This window comes from Natator depressus, chromosome 16, assembly GCF_965152275.1.
Source record: "Natator depressus isolate rNatDep1 chromosome 16, rNatDep2.hap1, whole genome shotgun sequence".
NCBI classification, from domain to species: Eukaryota; Metazoa; Chordata; order Testudines; family Cheloniidae; genus Natator; species Natator depressus.
The window spans coordinates 8,717,038-8,738,430 of record NC_134249.1 but is presented as its reverse complement, the minus strand read 5'-3'; the positions used below and the strand labels follow the sequence as shown (position 1 = coordinate 8,738,430).

General features: G+C 51.9%; 1 protein-coding gene across 1 annotated transcript; it reads left to right on the top strand.

The window, feature by feature from the left end:
• The first annotated feature begins 88 nt into the window (after nt 1-88).
• LOC141999916 (ER degradation-enhancing alpha-mannosidase-like protein 3) lies at nt 89-20,956 on the top strand. Its single transcript, XM_074973800.1, has 20 exons — nt 89-163; nt 1,348-1,393; nt 3,184-3,284; nt 4,320-4,359; nt 6,867-6,979; nt 7,487-7,640; nt 8,366-8,500; nt 9,677-9,782; nt 10,344-10,441; nt 11,288-11,413; nt 12,063-12,146; nt 13,064-13,147; nt 13,601-13,725; nt 15,344-15,509; nt 16,408-16,562; nt 16,978-17,098; nt 17,797-17,985; nt 18,893-19,058; nt 19,635-19,823; nt 20,781-20,956. The coding sequence occupies exons 2-20, from the start codon at nt 1,364-1,366 to the stop codon at nt 20,873-20,875; spliced, it is 2,277 nt and encodes a 758-aa protein (XP_074829901.1). The 5' UTR covers nt 89-163; nt 1,348-1,363; the 3' UTR covers nt 20,876-20,956.
• The last annotated feature ends 437 nt before the right edge of the window (nt 20,957-21,393 follow it).

Genomic DNA, 21,393 nt, shown 5'->3' with positions numbered 1-21,393 from the left:
GTCGCCGGGGCGCCGGCTCCTGCTAGCCCGGGGCGGAGGCGACCATGGGCGGCGGCGGCGGCCGGGCGCGAGGGACCCGCCTGGGCCTGCTGGCGGCCCTGCTGTGGGCGCCCCTCGCCGCGGGGGCGGCGGCCCTGGGGGCGGCGGAGAGGAGCCAGCTCAGGTGAGAGCAGTCCGGGCGGTCGGTCGGTCGGTCGGTCTGTCCCCCTCCCCCTCCCCCCCCCCTCGGGTTCAGGGCCGCTCCGCCCCGCCCCGCTCCAGCCAGGACCCGGGAATCCCCCTCCCGGGGGGCAGGCAGAGCCCCCCCCCGCCCCCTGCCCGGGGCTCGCTGCGGGGCTGGTCCGGTTGGGTTCGTTTAGCCCCGGCTGCTGTAACTGGTGGGGTTTGGGGGCAGGCGTGAAAAGCTCCCACCCAGGGGGGCTCCCCAGTGCCGGTAGTTGTGCGAAGCAGCTTGTCTCTCCTCTTCTGCCCGCCCGCTCGCCCTCCCCAAATAACACGAAAGCTGGATCCCACCCCTCATCCTGACGCCAAACGTCCAGCGACACAAGTGCTGGTGGGGGAAGTTTGGTTTCCACCACCCACCGGTGAAAATTGTGTCAGGACGCAGGGGATAGGCGGGAGGTCCTGGTGGTTATTGTACAAGTTTCCTGCTGAAGAAGGATGACTTAAGCTCATGGTAGCGCAGGGAGGTGCCAGTCAAGGATTGGGGTTCTGTTGTGCATGTCCGTAATGAGAGACAGCCCCCGACCCAAAGCGCGTAGAGTCGCAATCGATTTGCACCAGTGCTGTGCGCTCTAGGAACGCTTGACCTAACTTGAAAATACATCCCTAATGAGCCTGAGTGGAGCAGAGCCATTTCATATAACCCAGCACCAGGAAGACAAACAACTTAAAAACTCTAATCCCCTCCCTGCTCCCAGCAGCACCCCCCCACCCCCATTTCCAATTGTCTAGGACTAAAGGATGAGCTTTGTAGGGTGCCGTTCGTAAAAATGTGGACATGTCCATGTGAACCAAAAGATCTCTCTAGGGTACACTGGAACATCTTGTGCGTTGAACGCATTGTCTGCCCAGTTTAGATTCCCCTATGGAGAGTGGGCACCTTCTCGGCTCAGTACACAATTTACCCTAATGACGATAGTTGAAAAGGAAGGGGACCAGTAATTGAGCACTGACTTAATAAAATGCTCTAGATACAGGCCAGCGATTGCGGCTGGATTGTTGTCGTTTCATCTGCTTTGAAACGGAAGTCACAGAATTCTTGATCAATGGGGCTGCCCAATGGCAGTGGTCAGCAGTTCTGTGCTAGCCGAGCTTCCCTTTGTCTCTCTGCTGTTGCCTTTCCAGGGACCAGGTCGTGGAGATGTTTGACCACGCGTACGGCAGCTACATGGTAACTAGTAGTTTTATATCATTCTTGCTCACGTGTCTCTGGACAAAACTCTGAGTCTAAGGTCCTGTCTATTCTTCTAATACTACTGACCCAGAAGCCTTCCCTCCCTCCAGCATGTCCGGTAGCTTGGGGTGCTCTACAACTGCAGAAAAAAAATACAAGAGTCTTGCGGTATGACCAAAAATACCCTCTTTAAAACAGAAACATGGGGGAAGCAGCCCAGGTGCAGCAGCCACTCACACCCCAACTACCCTGAATTTACTCTCCTCTTGGGGTTAGGCTATGGCCAAACTAGGGAGTGATGCTGAGCTGCCCCAACCCCGGGGTAGAGTTGGGAGGGGCTGTGTCTCCATTAGGATGGTGTGGAGGAGTTTGAGGGGCAAAGACCTTTCCCTCCTCTTTTGGAGTGGTGTATGCATGGCAGGAAGGACCAGACCCTGTCTTCCATTCCCTGGGCTCTTGTATGGGGTATAAAGGAGGCTGGAAAACTGCTTGTATCCGCCAAGCGCCATACCATGGCCACACACTGTCTGGTCTTTTCTGTTTCCATTCTAACCTTCAGAGGGTCACACTTGGCAAAAAGAGAGCTGCCTTCTTTATGAGAAATTCCCCACCCCCCCTTCTGTTCTTTAAATGAACGCTAAGGGTATGCCTACGTTACAAGCGCTGCACCTGCAGCGCTGTAGTATAGACACTTGCTACACCCGTGGCAGGGTTTCTCTTGTCACTGTCGTAAATCCAGCCCCCCAAGAGGCAGAAGCTGGGTTGACAGAAGAATTCTTCCATCGACCAACCTAACAGTGTCTATGCTGTGGCTTAGGTTAGCTTAACTACGTCTCTCAGGGTGTGACTTTTCACACCCCTGAGTGGCATAACTAGGTCAACCTATGTTTTAGGTGTAGACCAGGTCTAAAGCTCCACCAAGGAAATTCCTACATGGACAACATTCAGGTGCTGGCTGGAATCCACCCAACCCTAGGAGACTTGCAAATGGAGCAGGGAAACGTTCCTCATCTTAGTCCCTTGTGCTTAGAGTAGGGATAGCAGATAGTAGGCGGCTGTCCATCAGAACAAAGGGTAACTCTTGCTCACTATGTGAGATTCTGTGGCTGGCGAGGCTAGGCTAATTTTGTCCAGAATTCCGAATGTCCCCTCACCTATATGTCTTAGAATTTAAGGTAACTGTCTTGACTGTGAGAATTGCTTGGAGATATATATATTACATTTTCTTATGGAGATTGCATGGTGTAGCAGTCAGCATGAATTAGGTGATCTGCATGCTATTCCTAGCTCTGCCACTGATGAGCTAGCTGTGTGTCACTCCGCATTCTGTAAAATGGGGCTAATCATAACTAAAGAGCTAAATACTGAAATCCTCACCCCTGGTTTTCATTTGCTCTTTACTTAGGCAAAATCCGACTGCTGTTGAAAGTTTTGTCTGAGTAGGAGCTCCAGGATTTCAGTGAACGTTTGCAAAGCCCTCGACAGCCTCGGCTAGGTGCTTTATATTGGCAAAGTATTAGCCCTCCTCTAGTGTAGAATCTCGATGAGTGCCGCACAGATCTAAGCAACTGTTTGCATTGCTTCCCGCGTCCTGGATAGAGGTTGATAAGGCATGTGCGTAACTGTAGAGCAAGGAACAAGCAGCCTAATACAAGAGGCATTTCTTCTGCAGCGGGAATGGCAAGGGGCCTAGTTTACTTCAAAAGCGGCCCACTTTACAGTCTTTAGAGACTGTTTCCAAGTCAACAGTTAGCGACTGAGCACTTGTGGTATTTCCCCTTGTACAGAAACACGCGTATCCTGCAGATGAGCTAATGCCTTTGAGTTGTCGGGGCCGAGTGCGCGGGATGGAGCCGAGTCGTGGGGATGTTGACGATGCCCTTGGCAAGTGAGTGTGCAAGATGGGTTCCTCCTCCTCTCACTACAGCCTGCGGAGCACCTGTTGGCTGCAAGTGTCCTCTGATTCCTTTGTGGCTTTTCTGGTTATATGTATTACAAAGTAGCCTAGTGGTCAGGACAGCAAACTGGGAATCTGGGCTTCTGTTCCCAGCTCAGACACTTGAGCTTGCCGTGATGTGTCAGCAAGAGCTGATTGCGTCACAGCACTGCCTCAGTTTCCCTACATGTAAAATGATGGTGATATTTACTCCATTTCATGGGAGCTTTGAGGCTGAATTCATTAATGTTTGAGAAATACTTTCAGATCTTCTGCTGGAAGGATCCTTAAGAGGGGAAGTGGAGGTGCTATTTGTAATGTCAGTCTCCACCATTAAAGTACATTGTTTTCCCCCCTCATGACCAAGGAGGGACAGAATGAAACTGGTCAGGAAACAGTTTTTGTTCTTGCAAAAAATTCTGAGGAATTTTTTTCTGCACAATATTTTTCATCAAAAAAACCAATAACAAAAATACACATTTTCAGCAATCAAAAATGTTTCAGGTTTGGCTGACACTTTTGGTTTTTCAGTGAAAACCTGAAAAAAGTTGTGGAAATACTTACTGCAGAGATTTGTGTTTTGGGTGGGGGAAAAAAACAAAACTCCCACAACATTTCAATCAAAAGGGAAAAAAATAAAAGTCGAGTAAAAATGTTGACCTACTCTAGCTAGAATATCATGGGTCAGATTTTCAGGAGACTCTGTAGATGAATATTTATACATCTAATTTGCAAGTGCAAAGATTGCTTTTGCCCTTGCAAGTGGCATGCACAGATGGTTGTGTCCATTTGTGTGCACAGTTACAGCAATTGCAAAAAACCCCACTTGTACAATTTGTGCCATTATTCACGCAAGTGTCAAGGTCAGAAAATCTGCCCCTCGTTATGTGTTTTCAGCTAACTGGTCCAATTCACTTTCTAAGACCTAATTTTCATCAGAATTTAAAATGTGGCTTTTTTGTTTTTGTTTTTCATTTAAATCTGTAGGTTTTCCCTCACTCTAATTGACACTTTGGATACGCTTGTGGTAAGTCAGCAATCTGCTTCTCAGACCAGTTTATTGGGGATTTGGCAGGTTTAGATCTGTTGAGCTGGATTTCAGTGGTGTCTGCATTTACAGGCATTGGTATCTGTCAACAGCAAGATTGAGTTCCTAGCACAGAGGCGTTTCCATTTCATTCTTGTGTATTGGACTGTACGTTTCCCTCTGCTGTTTTTGCTTCTTTTCAAGTGAGCTAAGAATTGACCTTAAAGCTGTAGGGCTTCTCTCACATTCTTGATGGGCAAGCTTGGGGTCAAAGTGCAATTAAAATATACCTAGGATCAGGAGTTTCTTGGGGCATCTTCAGTGGTGGTTAGAGTGGGGAGACTTGTTTTCAATAGGACACAGGAGGAAGTATTGTCTAGTGGCTGGAGCATTGTCAAGTGTTAGTGCACAAAACAGATTTGGCCCAGGGAGTTCATGCAGACTTTTGATTTTTCTCTCTATCCCAGTCCACACGGCCTCCCTCCACCCCCCAGGCATAGCTCATCTGAGTGCTAAACAAACCCAGCCATTGCAGGTGAATCTCCGCTGAACCCACTCCCAAGCTTTGCTTGGGTTTCTTCTCAGACCAGATCTTGGCTTACGCTTGCCAAAAGGCTGTGGAACTCTGGGGCCAAACCTGCCCCAAATTTCAGGATTGTAATGAAAGCCAGAACCACTGGATCAGCAAACCTTCATGCAGGTCTGTTCAGAACTCCTAGGTTCTCTTACCAGTTTTGCTACTGACTGTCTAACCTTGGACAAGTCACTTGACCCTAGCTTCCACCACTGCACAATGGGGATAAAGAGTAGTGTTGTGTTGTGTGCAGGGTTTAGTGTTTGTGCTTTATGTATTCCGTGGAGATAAAAGCAGACAGTATGTGTTTGAAAGCAATGCAGTTAAAGCCAGGAAATCTCACATTTCAGCATGATTGCTTTTTGCTTACAAAAGAGAATATAATCAAAATGAAAAATGACCTTCCTGGACATACGTTATGCTCTTTGGGACAAGGACTGTTTCTTAATATGCCTGATGCCTTGCACGATGGGACCCTGATCTCAGCTGAGACTTCTAGGTGCTACAGCCTAGATTCCCTGATTTTCCCCTCCCCCTGCTCGTCTCCATAATTTATTAGTGTCTCATATCCTCCTCTTTTCCTTCTCTGTTAATGCATCTTACTCTTTGCATTCTTCCTCCTAGTGATGAACAGAAAAATTAATGCCTGTTCATTCAAAACATGTTCCCATCTTCAGTTAATTTTCTCTCCCAGAGCCCCTTTCTGCGGCCTAGATTCTATGTTGATTGATGCAGGAGAGATCAATTCAGGGCATGATTTCCTTTCTCTGCTTCTGTCTATCTTCAGCTTCTTTTTCCCTTCATTATGTCCTGTGTATTTCCTTATCCTGTTGTCTATTCTACGATCCTGGCTTTGTTTAGTTACCTTAATCTATTCCTGTGTGTGTGTGTGTGTGTGTGTGTGTTTGTATTGCGGTAGTTCCTAGTCACCTCGGTCATGGGTGAGGGCCCCATTGTGCTAGGTGCTGTACGAACACAGACCAGAAACACAGTTTCTGTCCCAAAGAGCTTGCAGTCATCCTCCCTTCTTGGCCATGCTTTTCCAGAGCCCGCAGTGTCCTTCTGGCTGTGCTGCCCCTCCCACCTTGCACCCACTGGTATTGCCCGCCCCGAGCGTTCGAAAATCATGAGTCAGGTCCCATGAAATCAGGGGATTTTTAAAAGCACTCTAGTATAAAGTGTGGGTTCTTATTCTTTGCCTTCTGGGTTTTAAACCTGTAGTGTGCACTCAAGCCACAGGTTGAAGCTGTTCTCTCTGACGGCTGGGAACTCTCTTCTCTAAAAGACGCTGAGATTCTGATGTAATCACTTGAATTTGGGATCTGAGGCTTTTTTTAAAAAAACAAAACAAAATAACAAATGGCAAATATTGGGAGACTCACAGTGAAATCATGAGTTGGCAGCCCAGGGACCCCTCATACGCTTGTGTAGGCCCTGCTCCTGCTACCATTGGCAATGTTGACCTGAGGTGCCCACATTGAGATAGTGAGCCAAGAAGCACATCTGAGGGGGAGGATGGCCTAGTAGTTAGGGTGCTAGCTTGGGACTTGGCAGACGTGGGTTCAATTCTCTGTTCCTCCACAGACTGCCTGTGTGAGCTTGGACAAGCCTTTCTGTGTCTCATTTCCCCAAACAGCACTGCCCTGCCTCTCAGGGGTCTGGGAGGTGGATCCTGGGGCGGGGCGGTGTACATAAGTACACCAAAATTACCAGGATCTGCTGGGTTATGGGAAGGTCCAGCTTTCCCTGAAACGGCGTGTCCCAGTAGGTGAGGCCGAGCTGGAATGTGACCAATCAGTGAATTGCTGTTGTGACTGTCGTTTATTTAGCACCCGGCAGTGTGCTAGGGGCTGTACACACCTCACAAGGGCAGTGGAGAGGGTCCCATGTCACTGACCCGAATCTCTTCTCTCCCATGGCTCTTGCTGCCCAGGTCCTTAACAAGCTGGATGAGTTTGAGGACGCTGTGCGGAGGGTGGTCCTGGACGTGCGGCTGGACAACGACGTGGTGGTCTCTGTCTTTGAAACCAACATTCGTGTGCTGGGGTGAGCCCCAGGCGGGGGCAGGAGCCCTGGGTGCTGGCAGGCAGAGCCCCTTTTGTGCAGTCCTTTAGAGCACTGAGCCAGTATCTTGCACTCCCAAGGCTGTGGGCCCCCCCCCCAATCTGTCCCCTTCAGCTCACTGCCCAGGCATGTGCTGCCCACCCGGTGAGCCTGGGCTCTGTCGGATGCTCTGCAGCACGGCTCTTTGGTGCAGTGGATCTGGGTGGTGTGTGAGGGTGCAGAAGTGGCTCTGGGGAAGAGGGGGAAAGCTGCTTGCTGTGTATGAACACTGGATTCAGTGGGGGTGGAGAGTGGGGACAGCACCACAGGCTCTGGGCCTTGCGTGGCGGGTGCAGAGGGGCCCAGCTGGTCTAGCGTCTCCTCATCCCAGCAGAGGAAAGTGAGCGCCAAGCTCCTGAAATGGGCCATCTGGGATTTCAACTTGCAGAGTCCCTCTGAGCAGCCTGACCCGGCTCTGCATTGTCCCCTCCTCCCCCCTCTGTCCTGCAGGGGCCTGCTGGGGGGTCACATCATGGCCGACATGTTGAAGGCACAAGGTGTGCGGCTGCAGTGGTACAAGGACGAGCTCCTGCACCTGGCCCGGGATTTAGGGTACCGTCTCTTGCCTGCTTTCAACACCACCAGCGGGCTGCCGTACCCCAGGGTAAGGGAATGGCATATCTGAGCCGGGACGAGGGGAAGCTTTGTGTGAACTGGCGTGGACAGACACAACAGAGCACCAATAAGGTCTGCGGGGTCTGGAGCCACATGTGGGTCCCAGCGGGCTGTGTGCTTCCCCAGAGCCTCCTTCTGAGCTACCCACCTTGACAAGCCATTTCTCTGACTCAGACGCCCAGGAGGGCGGTGTGGGCGGGGGTGGGGCTGACCCTTCTTGGCAGCCCCATAATCCCAGCACATCTGAGTGACTGAAGGGGGTCAAAGCTCTCTCTTAAGATGGCTCTGCATTGCCCTGGCTGTTGCTTCACATCTGAGGCACCCAAGTTCCTTGCAGCTATAGGGACCACTGCGTCCTGCTGCAGGAGGTGGAACAGATTCCATGCAGCTTATGGGGGGGAGAGGGGCACTTCCAGATGGCTGTTTATAATCCTTCCTGCCCTGTGTGGGTGATAAAGGTTTCCTGATCTCCTTGACAATAAAGCATGTGTGGCCCAATTTCTTGGCCAGAATACCCCTTTCCTTGCTGTGATGCAATGTGCTCCATGCCAGCTGTTTGCTACCCTCCACCCCAGAGGTGGCTGCATTTTGGCAGATGCTTTGTAAAGCGTTACAGGACAGAGTGCTGCACCAAAGTAGAATAACCTCATTGCCGCATGTGACCAGTGTGAGGGAAAACACCCAGTGAAACTGAGGCAGCGTCTGTCCATCCAGGTGAACCTGAAGTATGGGGTCCTGGGTCCGAACTCCCGGACAGGCACCGAGCTGGACACCTGCACGGCCTGCGCTGGCACCATGATTTTGGAGTTTGCTGCCCTCAGTCGCCTGACACAAGAGACTGTTTTTGAAGTAAGTGGTTTGGAAGCTCGAGGGAAAAGCAAATGGCTGTGACTCGTTCCTGCCTGAGGAGATCCTGTGTGTAGACCTGGTGGAGTCCCTTGGGTTAGTTAGCCCAGAATGTGGGGGGCCCTTCATTTCACAGTGCTTCTCCGTGGTCTGCACTGATTCACTTGTACTTGCACAGAGATGGGGCAAAGCCCTTCAATGCCAGGAGCCAGACACGCTCTGTCAAGCCCTCCAGCTGCTGCTTATCCGTCCCCTTGCTCTCCGCTAGCCCCTATTTCACACGGCCACTGGGAACCCACAGGCCCCGTGCCATGTGCATTCAGCCTAATGGAGACCTCGTGCTGCCCATCCACCCGCATGTCAGTAGAATCCCAGCTCCATCCTCATCTACAGGCTAAATGGGGGTGGAGGGTGGGCAAGTGAGCAATCCCGCATAACCCTGACCTAGGTGACCACACAGCAAGTGTGAAAAATTGGGACCTGGGGGAAGACGTAATTGGTAGCCTATATAAAACAAAGCCCCCAATATTGGGATGGTACCGATAATATCAGGACATCTGCTCACCCTCCCGCTGCCCTGCTGGAATCTGAGGGATGGCTGTAAATGGAGTCCCTTGCCTGGCGCTGGTTGGTACTGCGGGCAGCTGGGAGATGTAAAACATCCAGGCAGGCAGCCCAGCGTAGAGTTGGTCTGTGCTGTGCTCCCCCTGTCGGTGAGCGCTCTGCGTACCACCCCAGAGCACCGTGCAGGATTTAGCGAAATGGACGTTGCTTTGGCTAAGCAGTAGGAACATACCGGGGCGGGGTGGGAGGAGGGGAACAATCTGGGGGTGAAGGGGAGATGATTCTATTTTATGTCTCTGCTTTTGAGTGGAACCTGAGTGCGTGGAATACAGGGCTGGATTTATCCCCATGGGCTTGGGAAGTGTTATCACCCCCATTTTACAGGTGGGGAAACTGAAGCAAAGCCAGAGGTGTCAAACCTTACAGTTAGTGGCAGAGCCCAAAGCTCCTGAGCCCTATTGTAGGGCCTGGTCCCCAGTGCTGTCCCCTCGCTCTGTAGGGTGGGTCTATTTAATAAGTGTAAGGAATGGCATAGGAACAACTTCTGCATGTTCCTGGGTAGAGGGGAGGGTGAAAGACTGTGTTGTGTATGTTCATTCCTCTCTCTGTTCTCAGGACACCGCTCGGAGAGCGCTGGATGTTCTCTGGGAGAAGCGCCAGAAAGGGAACGACCTGGTGGGGACGGTCATCAACATTCATAATGGGGACTGGGTCCGGAGGGGTAAGTGAATCCAAGGCTCGGAGCTGGGGGCCTGAAGGGACACCCAGTGTCACGCGGCTGCCTCGGGGCAGAGATGTCGGCTGGTACTGCAGTCTCCTGTGTACTTTGGTGCAGTGGCAGGGCTTGAGTTGTGCTGGAGTGCTTTGGAATGGCCTTCCACCACTTTTTTTGGATGGTGGGGAACCAGAACAACCCCCTGGCAGTCCCAGAGCCAGTGCCAGCCTGCAGCTCCCTGCTGTGGCACTGTCCCAGCTGGCTCTGGGCAGAGCTGAGCTTGGGAGCGTGCCGAAGGTGGGTGCCACTCGCCCTGCGCCGCCCTGGGAAGGGGAAGAATGCTCTTCTTCTTCTTCTTCTACGTCAGTGCTGGGACGTAGCCGGAGATCTGCCTTGCTGACGGTTTGGCCTGCGCTGGTGGGGAGATGTGAGGGTGTCAGTACGGCGTAGACCCCCGAGGGGCGGTGCCAAGACACACAGGGCAAGGGAGGCTGCATCATTCTTCTCTTCTTGGATGCCTGTTCTGGGTAAAGCTCCCATGCTTCCCTGCCTGTGATTTTTCCCTAGACAGCGGCGTCGGAGCCGGGATAGACTCTTACTACGAATACCTAATGAAGGCGTATATCCTCCTGGGGGACGACACCTACCTGGAGAGATTCAACGCTGTGAGTACACAGGGTAGCGGTCTCTCCTTTCCGTTGCTCTCTGGAGGAACGGAGTAGATAGCCCATTGCTCCCCTAACCCCTCTTCCATCTGAGAATCCATTTTGAAGGTGCAAGGCCAGCTTGACCTGCCAATGAAAGACCCTCTGCTGCGCAGTCTGTCTGCATCCGTTTCCTTTCACAGGAGCGACTGCTGATGGCTTCTGCTTAGCAGCCAGTGGCAGCATGCCAGGCATGCAGCAGGTGGTCAGGAGCTGGCAGGCCACTCTGGCACCTCCTCACTCATCTGCGCTTGGGTAGGAACTTGTGGTCAGTACTGGGGGGAGGTGCATCGCTCTGCTGCCACAAACACGTTGCTGCTTTCTTTCCAGCAAGTGCCAGTTTTGGAGCCCCCCTTTCATTGACAGGATGCAGAGCTCAGTGTCCTTTATGAGAGAGGTGATGGGGAGGCTCGTGCAGCATTTGGAGCCTCTCCTCAGTTAGTGTAGGTGATGCCAGCAAATGCTCTTCCACTTGCTCATAAGGACTTGGTGGCAGAAATGATCAGTGCTTGGCTGTTGGCCACTAGGCGAATGTTTCTTCAGACCAAGCTGGAACTAGCCCTGCTCGGCCGTTTGAGTTGTGTGAGCGTGGACAAGACATGCCCACAGTGTCCTGTGACTGACCTATTTAGGCACGTGTGTCAGAGATGGTCCCAGATTCCCAAGTTCTCCACAGAGGAGCGTTCCTATTGAATTGTAAGATCTTTCTAAGCCCTCCCTACTCTGCTGCTCCCTGCTGTCTTACTGGGTTACAGAGAGCGCTTCCCTGCTGGTTGGATATCAGAGTTTGTGTCCATCTCTTTCTAGCATTACGTGGCCATAATGAAATACATCAGCCAGCCTCCCCTCCTGCTCAACGTCCATATGCACAACCCCACAGTCAGTATCCGGAGCTGGATGGACTCCCTCTTGGCCTTCTTCCCCGGCCTCCAGGTACAGCAGCAGCCTTGGGCGGAAGGGGATCGGCAGTGCCGTGTGGCGTGGGGCTCTGACAGATAAACACCAGCTGTTGGTTTGAATGGGGCTGTGCTTAGGTGCAGGACTGTGAAAGGTGCGTTGATGTAAAAAGAGAGCGCTAGGCAGGGTCCTTTAGCAGGTAGGCGCCTTCACCCAATTGGACTGCCTGAAATTAACCGATGGTTCTGCTTTTCAGCGCTTGTACGGCCTTTAGCTGATGTGTCATGAGCCAGCGTTCTGTGCTCAGGTACATATCTGGCCTTGTTACCATAGTATGTACGTGCCTCACAGTCTTCAGTGTATTTAGCCTCCCATGCCTCAGGGCAGAGCAGTGCTAGGATCCCCATTGTACAAATGGGGAACTGAGGCACAGCGAGGATAAATGACTTTCCCAGGGTTACCCAAGTCAGCCAGCATCTTTGACTAGCACTAAATTCACTAACGCGCGTGTGCTGGTGCTGTATAAAAATCACCCCCAAGCAAGGATCTTGCTTCTCCTCCTCACTGCGATCCGGGCTGTCACTGTTATGAGCTGGGAGCGTTTCTGATGCCTCGTGATTGCCCTGAGGCTGTTTTTATCACCGTGCTGTGCCCCAGAGAAACAAGGGTTTTTGTCTGCCCCCAGGTGCTGAGGGGGGATTTGAAGCCTGCCATCGAGACGCACGAGATGCTGTACCAGGTCACCAAGCAACACAAATTCCTCCCGGAGGTGAGTGAACGAGCTGCTTCCCCTTGTCACTGCACTGCTATCTCGTTGGGTGCGGTCTCTGGGCGCGGCCCCCCAGCAGCTGTGATGGAGGGAAAAATCCCTCCCTCCTTCAGCCTCCCATGTTCTCACCCTGCGTACCAGGCACAGTATCCTCTCTGCTGCTGAGTGACCCCGTCACTGCAACACCGAGCAGAGGGTGCCGGGGCAGGATTATGACCCCTCCAGAGATGCCCAGCCAGGGGCAGACATATTCCAGGAGTTGATGCTCCTTGCTGCAGACTCTTAAGAACCTTCACCTGTGTTCTCTTTCTAGCTTCCATGACAAGGATTAGGGGCTGGATCCAACGCCTACTGAAGTCAATAGATAAACTCCCATTGACATCTGTGGGCTTTTCAATATGGGGACAGGGACTCAAGCGTTTGCACCTTTAATCCTTTATATGGTTTTCATAACTATGCTGTAACCGCGGCCCCTTCTGAGTTGGACCCTAGCACACTCCTCCCAGCCTCTAGATTGAAATGCCCTTAGCTGCCAAAGCAAAAGGCCCTACGGCCTTTCACGCTCCTCTCCCATCTCTGCACCTCACTAGCTCCAAAGCCGGTGGAAGTCAATAGAAAACTCTCGCTGACTCCAGTGGATTTGCATCGGGCCCCCAGTTGGCAGCGTCTGAACATGCATTGTTCATGCACTAAAGGGTCTTGCGCGTTGACGTACTGCCGTTTCAAGCGGGAGTATTAGGGAACTCTTTGTGCGTGGGAGTAGGGTCCACATGGCCATTTAGTGCCCGGTAAGCTAGTGTGCCGTAGACTTACGTAGTGGCTTGCCACGCACTAAGTCTCCATGTCGACAAGCCCTCAGTGTCTCTGTTGTGAAAATGGCAGGTTGTATCTTAGTCTGCTCTCTCCCTTCGTTAAAGGCGTTCACATCCGACTTTGCCGTGTACTGGGCCCAGCATCCTCTGCGGCCGGAGTTTGCCGAGAGTACTTACTTCCTGTACAAGGTTAGTCTCGTCCCGTGGTTTGGCTGAAAACACCAACGAGCTGAGAGTGGATGTGTTTAACTCCTCCAAAGAAGCAGCAAAGGAGTATGAGTCCGGAGGCTGCCATCACTCCCAGAGCAGGCTGTAGCTGGAGGAGAGAAGAGCATGCGATGGCAGCTCCTGGCTGATCGGTGACTTGCTCTTATTCCAGGCTGACTTTTGAAGTCATCGTTCTAAAGTGGCTGAGGTGTGAGAGTTGGTCAGATCCCTTAGCTGGCTGAGTGTTCCTCACAGGGAGTGGAGATTTGGATCTCTTCACTCCCTTCCCCTAAGGGATGGCAATCCAGGATTGACGCTGCGGCTAGTGACTTGTCATATCCATCTGTGAATGAGCCACCGTTTCCCTCGGACTTCACTGTGCTTGGAACAGAGCAAGTTGGTGGCATACTGAATTGCAACTGTTTTCTCTCCAAGGCTACCCGAGACCCGTACTACCTCCAGGTGGGCAAGTCCATTGTAGAGAGCCTGAACGAGTATGCCCGGGTGGCCTGCGGCTTTGCGGCGGTGCAGGATGTACGGACGGGCCGACACGAGGACAGGTAAACCCCCTTCCTTTCTGGGCAGAGGGGAGCACTGTACGGGCATGGGGTAGAGCTAACCAGGAGTGGGATGGGCCAATGGGGAATTATGGGCATGCAGCCGGTGTCTGGTATGGGAGGTTCTGGGTCAATGGGCCATATCTTTGGGATCAGCTAATTGGAGCTGTGTGGGTGAGTGCTGTTTGGTGAGTCCCTGCACCCGCGCACCAATGACATGGGGGCTGTCTACAGGGGTTCAGATGCAGGACTGGAGCCTAATGCACTTGGGTTTCATTTCCCCCCAGAAGTAGAGAGGGATGATGGTGGTTTTTCTTGACAGTGGAAAGACATTGCAGCGAGATCAGGGTACAAATCCTGCCTGACCCCCTGGGCACATACTAGCCTGAGCTGCCACCCACGCTGCTGTTTTTTGGTGCAAGCTCTTGCATGGCTTACACATGTATGTCTGCCCACACTGGGAATTACACCTGCCAGCTGCTGTGTAGACACAACCTTTGGGTTAGTCGACACCAGAAGCGCTGCACCCGTACAGCTGCGCCGCTGGAGTGGGTCTGGTGAAGACGCTCTAAGCAGATGGGGGAAAGCTCTTCTGCTGGCATAGTGCTGTCTACACTGAGCGCTGTCGCTCAGGAGTGTGGAGTACTCACGCCCCTGAGCGACATACGTTATACTGAAGTAAGTTAGAATGCTACCAATAAACCCCATCACCAGCAATAAAGCCACCCAACACAGGACAACCTATTGGTCTCATAGCTATTGTCCTGACTGATCTCTGATGTGGTGGGAAATCAGGAGATTTCCCTCTTGTCCTGGCTAGTCAGGGAACACTTAGTTATTAATACCGACTTGAGCGGTGCGTGTGGGGATGGTGCAGTGTGTGTGAGTGCCGCTGTGCTCTCACAGTGACCATGTCACTACCCTGTGAAGGAAGTGTTTAAAGCCTTGTCCAGTGAGTACAACGCTGGAACAGAACTGCCTTGCCCTGCAGCTGTGCTAAACTGAATTTGCCCAAACCAGGTTAATCTTCTGGAGTCTGTCTCAGACTTATCTGAAGATCATAACCTCCACCCTCCTCTTCATACGATTCCATGGGGCACCCTAGTTTAATGAAAGCGAAATTTCTAGAGGTGTGAGCTTATGCAGTGCTTCGCTGACATAAAGATGTGGCCCTTTCTCTTAAAGATTGCGCAGTCTAAATCTAATGACTGATGCAGGGAAGCCAACAGAAGGGAGGGACAAGGGTAGCAAATGGGTCCGAATCTCTCTGGAGAGAAGTAGTCCTCAGTCAATTCTGAAGTCATGTTGGATTGAAAGACAATCTAGTCCCCTTATGTGTTCTCTGTCTGCAGTAGAGGTAGGAATACCATCTCCTGGGGGGGTTGCTGTATGAAGTGACAAGGTAGCATTTCCGCAGCAGCAATGTGAGTCTTGAAGGTAGAGGGAAGACCTCTGGGGTTGCTTCTCCCAGCCATCTCAAGACAGGGCAAAGCAAAGAGGATTGACGTGATTCCCCAGAGATTCTTAGGGATGTGAATACATTTTTACGGGCTCTTTCAATTCTTGCTGCCTCGTTCTCAGCAGGCCCAGTCTCTCACACCTGTCTCTGTTTGTCATGCAGGATGGACTCCTTTTTCCTGGCCGAGATGTTTAAGTACCTCTACTTGCTTTTCACAGAGAAGCGAGATCTGCCTCTAGACATTGACGATTACATCTTCACCACCGAGGCCCACCTGCTGCCCCTGTCGCTCTCCACCGCCCGGCCCCCCTGCCCCAGGAACGTGACTGTACGTCAGCCGTAGGCTTCTTAAGGGTGCCGGGGCGTATTTAGCTTCACAGCAGCTTATGGCTGCGTCTGTGACTTCCAGGGCACATGGCTGGTTTCAGAGGAGGCGGTCAACTTGGCTGGTAATTTTTCAAGGTTTAAAACCAGCTGTGTTGGGTCCCAGCCTGAGAGAGAAGGAATTTCCAATGGGAGTTGGGTTTCTGAATCCCTTAGGCAGCTTACTGCTGTATCTAGTTTTATTTTTAAAACGTGGTCGGTGTTGCTATGAAACATTTGGGGGGGGGGGGGTGGAAGCTGGTGTTTGTGCAGCCAGGGCTTCCCTCCCCTGCCAATGCATGTGTGGCACCCCACCGAGGGATAATACCACTGAGCTCTTCATATCTAGTGCTCTTCTTCAGCAGATCAGTATCATTCTCCTTCTCTAAGAGGAGGAAGCTGAGGCCTGGAAATGGGAAGTGACTTGCCCAAGGTTACCTAGCAAACGAGTGGCAGGGTTGGGAATAGAACCCAGGTTTTCCTTAGTCCCAGTCTGGTGTCATAACGCTAGGCCATGCTGCCCCTCCACAGGTAACAGCCAGGAGGATCTGTACAGCTTGAGCTAAACTGCCAGAGACTCACATCCTCTGTGAATGGGGCACTGTGGGATGCGGGGACACACGACACTCACTGACCAGTGAGTTCCACGTGCCTGAGCTCATCTGACATTGGGTTTTTAATGGATTTTCAGAACTAGAAGGGACAAGCCACAGGCCTTGATGCGGTCACTGGAGTGGCTGAGCGGCTCTGCCGGTCCCTTGCTGAGTGTTAGAGGATAAAGTCAGTGCTGGACCGTTGTTCATACAAACGCAGGGGCTGCACGAGAGGAGAGAAGAAATCGATCCCTGTCTCTTTCACTGCAGATGTTTCACAGGGGCCATGGAGAGGAGGAGATTTTTACCCGTTCTTGCCCCAGCGCACAGACTCTCTTCCCCAATAACCCAACCTTCACCCGCACCATCCGGGATGCCCACAAGCAGCTGCTGCAACCAGGAGCAGAGCGCCTGGCGCTCTTCAGGTGAGTGGCAACCCCTCTGTAACTCCCACGGGCTTTTGTCGAGTCATATATTCCAGGGCCAGAAGGGACCACTGTGATAATTTAGTCTGACCTAAGACTTCCCGCTATGAATTCCTGCTTCAAGTCCAATAGCTGCGTTTGAACTAGAGCAGGTCTTTTAGAAAAAACTGATCTTGGTTTTAAAAATTGCCAGTGATGGAGAATCCACCACACCCCTTGGTAATGGGGTCCGTTCGCTAATCCCGCTCACCCTTAAAAATTGACACCCTATTTCCAGCTTGAATTTGTCTAGCTTTAACTTCCAGATGTTGGATCTTGTTAGATCTTTGTCTGCTGGACCTTGGGCTTGCATGGTTCTGGGACGGGTTGTGTTGCTGTCACCTTGACTCTGATAGCTGGTCCTGGTCTCCCTCAGGGGGATTGAGTTCCCGCTCCATGATACCAGGATGGAGCCCTTGGAGATCCTGAAGAGAATGGGACTGACCCTGCTCCCTCTGGGCGACCGGAGCGTGCAGCTGACTGGCATCCGACACCAGGTGGGTGCGCCGTGCGTGGCAGACGTGCTCTGCCTGCTGCTGGTCACTTTGGAAGGCCAGTGTGAGAATTCCTGGCACGTTTCCTCCCAGCTCCAGTCGCCTGCGTAATTGCTTGCTCGTAGGGATAACTGCAGCTGAGCTGCTTCCATGACTAACCATTTCCTCTGTGAACAGCTGGAGGCTCTCCCTTGCTAGGGCAGTTAATGAGACCCTGCCCCAAGATCACCTCCAACAGCTGAGTCTGTCTTTCAAGCAACTGCTTTAAAGGATCCTCCTCATGTTTCCTTGCAATGTCTAAAGCGCAAACTCTATCAAGCGGCCAAGTTTTTGCAGCTCTCTTGGTGGTCACATAAGTCAGGCTTCCAAATGCTTTGTCCATCACTGCCATGTAGCGTTGTTTTCCTCCAAGGATCTCTAACAGATATGCTAATTAAACCTCTTGCCGGCCCTGGGGGATATGTGAGGAGGGTTTGCTCCATTCTGGGGGAGCTGAGCCGGAGTGGGGTCAGAATGAGCCTGTGGCACAGTCCCCTCTCTGTGCTGCTCTACAGTCCTGCCCTAGCACCCCTCCCCTGGCTCCACGCTGTAATTTGTAAGGCGAATGGAGCGCCCACCGGCGCTGCTGAAGGCTCTAGCGTGGTTATTCTGTGAGACTAGCCTGCCAGAGCCTGTACAGTGCTGTCTCTCCCCCTCTGCAGCAAGAAGCTTCTCCCCTGGGGCTCTTCAGCCTGAAATTCATCACCGAGCTGGTCGACCCACCTGCAGGAGAGCAGCAAGGCGTCTCCCCGCTGGCTGTCCAAGTTATTTCTCCCCCCTTTTTTGGGAGAATGGTACTCACCGCTGGACCAGCCCAGTTTGGAATGGACCTGACCAAACAGGAACACGGGGTGGGTGACTCTTTCACTGCTAATAGCCGGGCCAGGTTGTGTCTTAACCGTTCCTGCTTCTCCTTGCTGGGCCTTAGAGTTGAGTGACCGAAAGCCCCCTCAGCTTCCCAGCTGAGCCTGGCTTTCTGTGACCGCATGTGGGGTAGATTCACTGAATAATTTTCCAAATTGTTTGCTTTGCCTGTTCACTATTGGTGCTATGTGATTGGTCACCAAATCACTTGGCCTTGTTTCTGCTCCTGGATTGGATGGATTTATTAAAAATAATAATAACAATAATAAAAATCAGGCGAATAAAAATTCTGCCCAGAAGTTTGATCTATTTTTAAATGAAGCAACATTCCTGCTCCAAGGAGTGAAGCCTGCAGGCGGAGATTGGGGATTGTCCTGGGCAGCTGTAATTGCTCTTTGGGTCCATGTTAATAGCCCACAGGGGCTGCAACATGGGCTCGTCTCTGTGAACTTGTGCCGAGGAGACGCCAAGGCCCACAACCCAATGCATGATGCAAATGGTTTTGGGAACTGGCAGGATGGTATGGGGGAGGGGGGTTTGCACAGAGAGAGAAGCTAGCCTAGGGGTCTTGTCTATGCCGTGCAAGGTGTGTACACCCCTTACTTCAGCTGTTCGCTGCCTCTACAGTGGTAAATGCACCCTCTGTCTTATATGAAAGGGATGAAGTAGGGATCCTACACAGCAGCTGACTGGTGCATCTCACACCACTCCTGAGCCGCAGTATCACTAGGAAATTGGAACAACCTCACTGGTACAGAAATAGCCCCTTATTATAGATTATTTGTATTGCCTGTGAGCTCTGGTTACAGCCCTCACTGCGCTAGGTGCGCTACAAACACTGAGCCGAAGGACTGGCCTGGCTGTAAGAGCTTATCCGTGTGTGTGTCACTGCAGGTGAAAGGAAGCTTAGTGCTGAGTGAACCTTACCAGGCCTGTGGAGCGATCACCAACCAGGAGGCGGTGCAAGGGAAAGTGGCTCTGGCCCAGAGAGGCGAATGCATGTTTGCTGCCAAAGCCAGGAACTTGCAGAAAGCAGGAGCTTTGGGGGTGATTTTCATCGGTGAGTCTCGAGCACTGTTATTACCCCGTCTTTGGGTCTTCTCAAGTGCATACAGCACTAATGCAGGAGTTGGAGGGGGCTGGGAGACATTGGGTATTCTGATGCGGTCATGGAGATGGCTGGGAGCAAAGGCTCTTCTCTAGGGGGCAAAAGCTTGTCCTTGGGGCTGGGAACAGGGGCTTGCACCAGAAGAGTATTGGGCACCTTTAGTGTCTGTTTATTGCAAAACCCTTGCCTGCTGGATGGAGGTTAGAGGGGAAAAGCTCACCGAGGTACCATGTGTACCTGTCCTTTGATGTAAAGAAAAATACTGCAGGCTTGTGCCTACTGCATGTGGCTTATGGGGGCAGGAATTGCAGTTACCTTTGGCATCTGAGCCCTGCTCCCCCCCGGTCAGTACAAGTAAGAACAAGTGACCTCCAAGTGTCCTACCAGCCTAAAATTGTGGGTCAGACCAAATCTGCCCCATAAGCAGGCAGCACTTCAGTACAATGCATGGAGTGTGACAGTATGTTGAAGTAGGAGAATGCTCCCAGCTCTGACCCTGAAATGGGCTCTCTTATTCCCTTTCTGTAGACAATGCTGAAGGCAGCTGCAGTGAGGAGATGGTTCTGTTCCAGATGGTGGGAGATGGAAGCACTAGTGACATAGTCATCCCCCTTGTCTTCCTCTTCCAGAAGGAGGGGCAAGTCCTTTTAGATGCACTGGCCCAACATTGTAATGTGGATGTGCTTCTGGCCACTAAACCCATGTTCCTAGGTGAAGGTAAGAGAAACCAACCCGTAGTGGGAGTTGAGAAATGGAAGAGGAGATTGAATTAAGAGCAAAAGTACTTTGGAGCCAACTGATTCCCCAGTTACTGCAGCCAGGGACAGTTTGCTGGATTTTGATTTGGGCTCTTCCTCAATTCGGGGGAGAGGGTTTTGTTAATTAGCAGTATTATAACAGAAGTGATCTTGGTAAGTCCAAGATAGAATGTCTGGAAGTAGAACTGAGCCAAATTCATGGGGGGAAATAATGTAAACTTTACCGGTGAGGGCAGGTCACCTTTAGAACAAGGGTTGTAGTGGATTTTTTTTCAGTCAAGATTGAATGTGTTTCTGAAAGAGAGAGTCTAGTGCAGTGATTTTCAACCTTTGTTGATGGCCTGCGGCAACCCAGTAAATACGTTGATGGCAGGGAGGGTATCAGATCCTGCCTGGGGAGATGGGGGTGGTGCAGTGTAGAGTACACCCCCACTCACCCTGCAGCAGCAGCTCTGGTCCCAATGGCTGGCTTGGGCTCAGCTCCCTGCTGTGGGCATTGCCATGCTCTGCACAGGGTCACAGCGCTGGTCATGTTTGGCCCAGCCACCCCCTACCATGATAATGGGGGAGGGGCTGACTGGGACAGATTTGCACCACTGGTGTTGTGACCTGGTGCCTGGAGGTGCAATACCACTCACTCACATTTGGCTGAGCCTGCCCTGAGCCCCACATCACAATGTCCTGAGCGCCTGGAGCTGCACCAGGACCCTTCGAAGCTATTAGCCTTGACCCAAGAATCAGATTATGCAGGCGGGCGGACTAGAGGATGATCACACTGGTCCCCTCTGTCCTTCAAGGAGCTGTATGTGTTTGGAAAGGGGTTCACACCAGGGCTGGTACTGGAATGAGAGCCACCCTGAACAGCTCCTGTCTGTCCTTTGAAAACCTTCACCGTTTAACTGTTCTAAATTTCTAGAAAAAACAGACCAGCCCTTGTCTGCAAGTCAGTTGCACGAGGCAGCCACAGAGACCCACACCAGGATGGTGACAAGTGCTCCAGACCAAGCATGAGTTGAGGTTGCTTCGCCTGCTGTCCAGGAGGCGAGTGGCCAGCCAGCAGCTAGATGTCCTGACCCCTCCTGTGGAAGCTGCTCCAACAGCATGGAAAAAGCAGAAGTGTTGCACTCCTACTGTTTACTGCAGAGCACGAGTCCCAGCTTGCAGGGTGGAAACCCAATTGCCAAAAACCTCAGGAACTTTCATGTTTGTAATTTGGAGGAAGGGAAAGGTGGCATTTAGCTGCTACCCAGAGTGCGAGTGAGTCATGACAGTAGCATCTCTATATTATTTAACGCTTGTGCCAAACTTGTCAGTGATGCTAAGGGCCAATGTGAAATAGAAAGTTGTTGCCCACTGTTGGTTTGTTAATGTACAAGTGAAAGAGTTACTGAGGTGAGTATCAGCTGTAGCCCTTTCCTTGATCTTACTGCAAACAAAGAGTTTGGGATTTTGTACCAAAGAAGCTAAGACCAGCCCAGCTTTAACTTTTGCTATCTGTGTCACTTTCACGGGCTACGCTCTGCAGTCTC